This window comes from Diachasma alloeum, unplaced genomic scaffold, assembly GCF_001412515.2.
Source record: "Diachasma alloeum isolate Michigan unplaced genomic scaffold, Dall2.0 Dall_scaffold_00308, whole genome shotgun sequence".
Taxonomy (NCBI): Eukaryota; Metazoa; Arthropoda; class Insecta; order Hymenoptera; family Braconidae; genus Diachasma; species Diachasma alloeum.
This window is the reverse complement of record NW_021680447.1, coordinates 23,419-32,438: the sequence shown is the minus strand read 5'-3', so window position 1 is coordinate 32,438 and position 9,020 is coordinate 23,419. Positions and strand designations below refer to the sequence as shown.

The following is a 9,020-nucleotide window of genomic DNA, read 5'->3' as shown; positions in this document are numbered from 1 at the left end:
CTCTGGTCATCAACTCTGGTTTTCAGTTGAAATTGGAATTGTTAATTTACACAATAATAGGATTGCATTGACGATTTTTTCCTAACTCGCAAAAATGTTCAAACAATTTGCTATCGATTGGTGATAAATTTTTTTGGACATAATGAAATAGGGGGGATAACGCCTTGTTTTTCAGAGGTGATTTTCCAAAAATTTATTTAAAACAAAGTACTAACTACCAAATGTTTTTTATTAGCTCGCAATTTTCTTCAAAACTACTTCAATGAGGAAAAAAATAAAAATTTGGAATATCTATACATGAGGGGCTAATTGATCGGATCTAGCGAATCCACTCTCCGAATGAACTGTGGCAACGGCGCGGCGCCGCAAGCGAGTAAGCACGTCGGACAGTTTCACGGAAGTAACGAAGGGTTAACCGCTATTTGAAGAGATATTTCAAAAATTAACTGTTGAAATGAGATCAAATTTTTTGAACTACAACACACAGTGTTGTTCATAAAATTTCATTATAAACAGATAATTTGGAGAATTCCTCTGAATTATAAACAGATTTTCTCTCTATATAATAAAAAAAATAACGCCGAAAATTCAGGGGACGCTTCCCCTCCCCTCCAGCGCTTTCGCGAATCTCCCCTCCCTTAGCCGTTCGTCCCCGCCTCTCCCTCGAAAGAGGGGGGGCTTCGGATCCACCATTCCTATGAGGCCTAAATATGAGGCTTATATATGAGGCTTATATATAGGCCTTATATATAGGCTTATAAAAATAAGACTGGACTTTAAGTGACTATACTTAACTGAAAAACTGTTTTAATCAATAAAATATTTTTTAGAGGGGGGGAGCGAGCCCAGCGAGCGGAGGAAAGCCAGAGTATATGAAGGCTACTATATATGAGACTCATCGCACTATAAAATAAAAAAATACCCAGAAAATCTATGGAGTCGTATGGGGGTCATATGTTGGTTGGAGCCTTTCTCCGTATCGCGGAAACTAACAGTTGCATTTTAACCACACCAAAGAACAAAAAATAGTATCCAATAGTTAATGTTTCAAGATTTGAACGAAAAACGAACTGTCCACCCGCCGGGGGCGGAGCGAGCGAAGCGAGCGGGGGGGGGGGGAAGCCCCCTAGTAATAAAATAAAATCATCGTTCGGATAATCTTTCGATGATTTTCTACTGCTACTTTACTTCAGAATTATTGTTAAGAAATTATCAGCATTTGAGGATTATCCACTTACATCGCTGCACAGCTTCAAAGCCTCCCTGTATCTATTTAATTTTAATTCTACTGCCGCTGAGTTCAGCAGTATTGAGATCCAGAGGTTCTGCAGAGGCTCAGCGAGATCTTTTGGAACACTCCGTGCCTTTGTGAGCCAATCGTAATAACGTAACGACTTTTTGTATCTCAGTCCAGCCTTCGAGTAGTTTTTTTTAGTGAAATAATGATTCCCTGAGACTTTTATGTGCTCTATCGCTTTCATTACATGTTTGTGCTAGAAGAAATTGAATAAAATTCGATTAAGAATAGTTACAATTCCTAGCAGAGATAAAGTTACAAATGCGGCAGATGGCCCTTCATATGATGGTCATGTGAGCGTCATCACCAAAAAATAGGATAGTCATTTTTCATCTGTAGATGCAACTTAATTTTTTCTTGATCAATTTTTATTTGAATTCATTTCGTATGAGCCTAATGTGCATTTTGCAACGAAAATGACGCAGATTTCAAACGAAAATGTCAGAAAATTTGTTTAAAGACCTCAATTTTTCCTAGAAAAAAATCTTCTAATACTTCAATGAGTACGAATGTCATAATAAAAGAGAATTCATTTACATCCAGTTTCTCTTCATCTGTATCGATCACGTAATCCCAGTCCTCTGGATAAAGAGGATAAACATCCACCGTCCCATCATCCTCACAGATGCCCCAATTATCGCCTCTTTTCAACTCTCCACACTCCACAATCTGCACTTTCTGCAAAAAATGATTACAATTTTTTACCAAATCAGGTGAGTGAAATATTCATGTTAATTTAATATCACGGATATCTTGAATACGACAAGATTTTCGTAAGGTAAATGCACCTATGCTCGTCCCTGTCTCTATGCTCGTTCAGATGTCGCGAGCTTGAAACGATGAAATTGATTTCTTGTCATCATAATTGATGGAACTTTGTATGATTACCTCGATCACTCGCTGAAGGAGCGCGGCGTCGCCCATTTTCGTTTTTTTATATTTTAGCGTGTTTCTTGACGCTTAAAAATTCTGAAAAAATTAGGGTTCTTAGTTCTATCCTTTTATTAAGCGTTGGCGTTGTCCGTTTTTTTTTCTCCTGAAATTTGTTTAGCTAAAAAAAGAAAAGAAACGTCGAACGGACAGACAAGCGGCGCCGCGTCGTCCGGTGCGAGTGAGTCCCTGTCGACCCCTTGAGCGGCAGTGTTGCTACATTCACTGCCATGCTTGGAATGCGCGCATATAATAAGGGTAAGTGCCAAGGTGGCAACAGCGCGCTCGGAACCCAGCGGCGCTGGACTAACCGTGCAACGGATGAAGGCTGGCGGCAGCGTGCGACTGAAGTGAAATTTCAGCAAAATTGTCTCAACGGTTTCGAAGTAATACGAACACGAACTTTTGAAATTTGAAACTTTTTCAAGATTTTCCAATATAGGTCAATTTTTTTCATTATTATCTTTTTTATTGCTCTTTCTGTTTTTTCATCAATAAAATGAAACAAAATCTTGAAAAATTTGAGCCGAAAAAATTCAATGGAAAATATCTCAATAGAATAAGTTGTATAGAAAAATCTAATTCTAATGAAAGAAGGAAACGCAATTGATCGGGAAGTTATTGGTTCGACCCGTAATGGGTTACACACACTGAAACCCACCCGCAATGAGAGCGACCGAAGCGAGCGACCAACAATCCCGTCGAATTTTTTAATGTTGTTTTATCCCAAATAGGATACTCACGATGTAATTAGTTCGGATATAGCCTTTCCATGTCATTCAAATCACGAGACGAGGATTGGGACATGTGCATGGGGGAAATGAGCGAGCGTAGGGACATGGGACTTTATACGTTTATGGACAACTATTTACTAAAAAATAGTAATTATCTTGATTAATATAAGTGAATGATAATTCTGATTTTTTTTACTTTCTATCTAATTTAAAACATCGTATCTTCACACTCGTTTCAATAGAAAAATATTGGACTAATAATGTATTCACCTTAGCTACAGGAGGGTAGGATCATTCACCTTAGGTCTTGAAATTTCTCGCAACAAGTCGTCTGAGAAATTTGTCCAAACCTCATTTCCTCAAACTTGTTCCAAGCCATTTGCAAAATGAGACGTGGGAAAATTTGAGAACTCATCTCATAACTTCAGCTCTCAAAGTACGAAATGCCTCTGAAGACAGATTAGCATGAAAAAATATTTTCTACCTGGAGAGGTCGATCTTTATAGATACGGATGGTGTCATTCAACTCCTGGATGATTCCCATTCCCCTTATGACCTTTCCGAACACGACATTTGTGTTATCGAGGTGGGAGCTGGGCTCTGTTGTGATAATGAACTGCGAATTGTTGGTGTCTGGTTTTCCTTCGTTCACCGTGCTGAGGAGGCCTCTTACAGAGTGGGATATCTCAAAATTTTCGTCCTCGAAGCGCCTTCCATAGATGCTCTCTCCATCAGTACCATCGAAATTGATGATGTCACCTCCTTGGATCATGAACTGGGGAACGACTGCTCATGCAATGCATTGTGAAATATTCAATGATTGATGGATGTTGCGATTTTAGTCAAAATTGGTCATCGATTTTCCAAAAAAATTAGTATTTTTGCTTCCAAATTCAAACCTTGTATGTGACCGATTTCTCGATTTTCTAATTTTGACTGTAAATGGTCTAGAATGTTATGAAATGTGAAGAAGTGTTGTTTTTAGGGCTATGTTTGTATGTATGTAGCAGCTTGGGTTTTTGGTTACTGGTTTTAGAAAATTCAACATAAATACGATGAAATTTTATCGATAAAAAACTAAAATTTTGGTTTATTGTTGCTATGATATTGCGTTCAACTATGGCGCGCGGTTTCAGCCCGATCGGTCCAGTCCTTCCAGAGATATAACAACTTGTTGTTTAAATTTGGTTTTTCCTTGATACCTCGAAAACTACTACACCGATTTCAATTTGTCTATTTTTAAAATACAATACATTACATCTGAATGATACATTATATCTGAATGTATCAAATTTGACCCTGTAACTGGCACTAGGTTGTTGGGTCTATATACAATGAATAGATAAATGAACACACGTCTTTGAAAAGTTGAACATTGAAAGACATTTACTCAATGGTGTTAAATACTGAAAAATGACGAGGCTGATGAAAAATTAACTTTCAGGAGACATAGATAAGAAGAATAATTTTCCTACGTTTGTGGAAGATGGTCCCTTTGTAATGCAGCTTCTTTCCATTAATTCCGATCCCTTTTTCCCCGGTGCAAAGGGCTCGGAAATTCTCAGCTGTCCGGGGAACTATGTCTTTGAATAATTCGATGACAACTCGTCCAACTTTTAAAATAAAAAAATAGAACGATTAGGTGATGGAATGATGCGAGAAAATCAATTGAGAAAATTTGACGAAATTATCTCGAAAATGATCTCGTAAGCCATTCAGGCTTTAAAAACGGAGGTCAAGAGATCGTTTTGTAGATAAAGAAATCCTTTACGATAAAAATCTTTGACGATTTCTCATACTACCGCTCATCAATTTTCTTGAAGAAAAACTCTGATATTCGACATTCCGGAGAATGAATAATGTATACGTGAACTTAACAATGAAAGAATTTTCATCCGAGTAAAGATTTGGAGACGATTATTATCAATTGTCATGACCTTTAGCAAGAAAGTCTGTCAAAAAGCCCACATGTGTCCGCAACCTTCCAAATAGTACCCAAAACTAGTTGATTCATTAAAAAATCCGAAATACTATATTTTGTCATTCCGGCCGTAAGGCAGCGTTTCACGGACGCTAACGTAGCGTCTATGAAGCACTGTCTACGGCCGTCATGACACAATAGTATATTTCGTCACTAGGCCGAAAGAAACTTTTCTGGCGAATATGAGTTTGCAGCCCGAGCCGAAGGCGAGGGCTGCAATCATATGAGCTAGAAAAGTTTTTTTTGGCCATATGACGAACAGTATTTTTTGTTATGACGGCCGCTCCGCTCCGCGTCCGTGAAGCGCTGCCTCACGGCCGGAATGACAAAAAGGCATTGTTTGCACCGCTTACAATTCTCAAAAAATCTCTTATCCCATTTTTCCCTAAACCCTTCAGTATTGAAGAAATCCAAAAAACGACTCAGATGTCTTCCCAACCAACAGCTTCCCATAAAACGCCTCTACCCCACAAAACCCCGGAAAATTAGTTCCATTACTATTAGATTTATCGACGAGTTTCAAGAGACCTATTTCGAATCCTCCAAAATTCTTGAAGAATATCAACTCTAAACAGCGCTTTAGCAATCAAATTCTTTTTGTCATTCTGGCCGTAAGTAAGCTCCGGCTCCGCTTCGGTCCGCGTCCGTGAGTCTCTGCCAACGGCCGTCATGACAAACAATTTTTTTTGGCCTAGTGACGAAATATACTATTTTGTAATTCCGGCCGTGAGGCAGCGCTTCACGGACGCTCCGCTCCGCGTCCGTGAATCTCTGCCTACGGCCGTCATAACAAAAAATACTGTTCGTCATATGGCCAAAAAAAACTTTTCTAGCTCATATGATTGCAGCCCTCGCCTTCGGCTCGGGCTGCAAACTCATATTCGCCAGAAAAGTTTCTTTCGGCCTAGTGACGAAATATACTATTTTGTTATGACGGCCGTAGGCAGAGATTCACGGACACGGAGCGGAGCGTCCGTGAAGCGCTGCCTCACGACGGAATGACAAAATAGCTTATTTCGTCACTAGGCCGAAAGAAACTTTTCTGGCGAATATGAGTTTGATCATATGAGCTAGAAAAGTTTTTTTGGGCCATATGACGAACAGTATTTTTTGTTATGACGGCCGTAGGCAGAGATTCACGGACGCGGAGCGGAGCGGAGCGTCCGTGAAGCGCTGCCTCACGGCCGGAATGACAAAAAGGCATTCTTTGCACCTCTTACAATTCTCTCCAAAAAATCTGTTATTCCATTTTCCCCTAAACCCTTCCACTTCGAAGAAATCCCCAAAAAACTACCCAGACGTTTCCCCAAATAACATAGTTTCCCATAAAACGCTTATTCTACCCCATAAAATACCGAAAAATTAGCCCCATTACTATTAACTTTTCGAAGAGTTTCAAAAGACCTATTTTCAGTCCTCCAAAATTCTTGAAGAATATCAACTCTAAACTGTCCTTTAGTAATAAAATATATCAATAAGCCCAAACGTGTCCACAACCTCCCAAACAGTACTCCCTCAAATATCTTAGAAAATTACTCGATTCATAAAAAATCTGAAAATACATTTTTTGCGCCTTTCACAATCTTCTGCAAAAAATCTCTTTTCTCATTTTCCCCTAAACCCTTTCGCCTCGAAGAAAATCCTCAAAAAAACACCCAGATGTCTTTCCCGAATGGATTCCCATCCAACGTCTCTGACTTCCCCATAAAACCCCAAAAATCAGCCCCACAACTATCGGCTTTATCGAAGAGTTTGAAGAGACCTATTTTGTATCCTCCAAAATTGTCGAGGAATATCAACTCTAAAGTACCCTCTAGCAATAAAATCTATCAATAAGCCCACACGTGTCCACATCCTCCTAAACCCTACTCCCCCAACTATTTTAGAAACTGCTCGATTCACCAAAAAATCCGAAAGGGTGTTTTTGCTCTTGTCACAGTCCTCCTCAAAAATTCTCTTTTCCCATTTTCCCCTAAATCCTTCCTCGTCGAAGAAAATCAACAAAAAAACACCTAGATGCCTTCCCAAAATAGATTCCCATCCAACCCCTCTGATCACCCCCCCCCCAAACCCCCGAAAAATCCGCCCTAAACTATGGACTTTATCGAAGAGGTTGAAGAGACCTATTTTGTATCCTCCAAAATTCTTGAGGAATATTAAATTGTCCTCTAGCAATAAAATCTATCAATATGTCCACACGTGTCCACAACCTCCCAAACTCTACTCCTCCAAATATCTTATAAACTACTCAATTCACTAAAAAATCCGAAAAGACATTTTTGCGCCTCTCACAATCCTCCCTAAAAATTCTTTTCCCATTTCCCCCTAAACCCTTCCACTTCGAAGAAAATCACCAAAAAAACACAGTTGCTTTCCCAAAATGGATTCCGTTCTAACGCCTCTGATCCCCCCAAAACCCCGAAAAATCATCTCCACGTAATCCTCCCCAACAATCACTCACAAAAAAAATCAAGCCACAACAATAAATCGTCTTCTCTCATCCCCGAAAATCCCAACCAATGCAATTTGTTTACCAGTCTCCCCATCAACTGCAATGTCGAGGAATGTGATGGGATTCCTCCCATCACCACAATCATCATCAGCCTCTTCTCGCGGTCGTTTCATGCCTCACGTCCCTCAGGAATCCCCAAAAAATCCCAACTCCCGAAAAGCACTAATAAAAAAGCCTCAAAATACCCTCAACAATTGACCAAAGAATCTTAACTCAAACACTTCATCTCTGTTGACGTGCAAGGTTGCNCCCCCCCCCCCCAAACCCCCGAAAAATCCACCCTAAACTATGGGCTTTATCGAAGAGGTTGAAGAGACCTATTTTGTATCCTCCAAAATTCTTGAGGAATATTAAATTGTCCTCTAGCAATAAAATCTATCAATATGTCCACACGTGTCCACAACCTCCCAAACTCTACTCCTCCAAATATCTTATAAACTACTCAATTCACTAAAAAATCCGAAAAGACATTTTTGCGCCTCTCACAATCCTCCCTAAAAATTCTTTTCCCATTTCCCCCTAAACCCTTCCACTTCGAAGAAAATCACCAAAAAAACACAGTTGCTTTCCCAAAATGGATTCCGTTCTAACGCCTCTGATCCCCCCAAAACCCCGAAAAATCATCTCCACGTAATCCTCCCCAACAATCACTCACAAAAAAAATCAAGCCACAACAATAAATCGTCTTCTCTCATCCCCGAAAATCCCAACCAATGCAATTTGTTTACCAGTCTCCCCATCAACTGCAATGTCGAGGAATGTGATGGGATTCCTCCCATCACCACAATCATCATCAGCCTCTTCTCGCGGTCGTTTCATGCCTCACGTCCCTCAGGAATCCCCAAAAAATCCCAACTCCCGAAAAGCACTAATAAAAAAGCCTCAAAATACCCTCAACAATTGACCAAAGAATCTTAACTCAAACACTTCATCTCTGTTGACGTGCAAGGTTGCAGAAAGCCGACAACGCCACCGTGATGTGTATTTACACATATAATAATGTGCTCACAATCTCAGGATAGCTGATGTTTTAAAAAAACATCGATTACCAAAGAATCGAGGTTTCTTAAAAACGTCGATGTTGTGAATCGATTTTTCCGGAAGAAACATCGATTATTTAAAAAATCGATGTTTTTCTCATTAGATAGGAACAAAAAACAAAAAATTCTTAAAAATAATTTTTTTTTATTCTCGTATTTATTGAAAAATATATTCAAAAAATGCAACCCGAGGAACTGACGTTTCAATGATATTTTTAATTTTTAATTTTTAATTGAACAAAATAATTGAATATGTTAAATTTATAAAAACAATAGACGACTGGACTTGTTCACTTATCATTTATAAGACACAATACTGCATAAAATCATGACTTCTGATTGCGGATAAATTACTACTTTGTTTATTTTCAATCAATCAACATAAGTATTCGACAAAAAAATGAAAAATTTTGTTAGTTATGTCAGAAACATCGATGTTGTGAAAAAATCATCGAAAATCGATTAATCGGCCGTTGAAAACATCGAATAAAAACCATCGATGTTGGGACATGAAAAATCGATGTTT

The 9,020-nt window shown here is 39.0% G+C and overlaps 1 protein-coding gene across 3 annotated transcripts in view; it reads right to left on the bottom strand.

Annotated features, from left to right (window-relative positions):
* The window catches only part of LOC107039818 (peptidyl-prolyl cis-trans isomerase D), an 11,045-nt gene extending 2,603 nt beyond the window's left edge, over nt 1-8,442 (bottom strand). Inside the window, exons 1-5 of one of the 3 annotated variants that reach the window (XM_015259636.1) lie at nt 8,183-8,442; nt 4,437-4,574; nt 3,446-3,747; nt 1,835-1,975; nt 1,239-1,493 (exon numbers count right to left, since the gene is read on the bottom strand). In XM_015259636.1, the coding sequence (XP_015115122.1) occupies nt 1,239-1,493; nt 1,835-1,975; nt 3,446-3,747; nt 4,437-4,574; nt 8,183-8,273 (927 nt within the window). In that variant the 5' untranslated portion in view covers nt 8,274-8,442. Of the gene's footprint in view, nt 1-1,238; nt 1,494-1,834; nt 1,976-3,445; nt 3,748-4,436; nt 4,575-7,476; nt 7,696-8,182 lie in introns of those variants that run through there. The other 2 variants (XM_015259635.1, XM_029126218.1) reach the window with 2 other exon arrangements.
* Between the last annotated feature and the right edge of the window lie 578 nt (nt 8,443-9,020).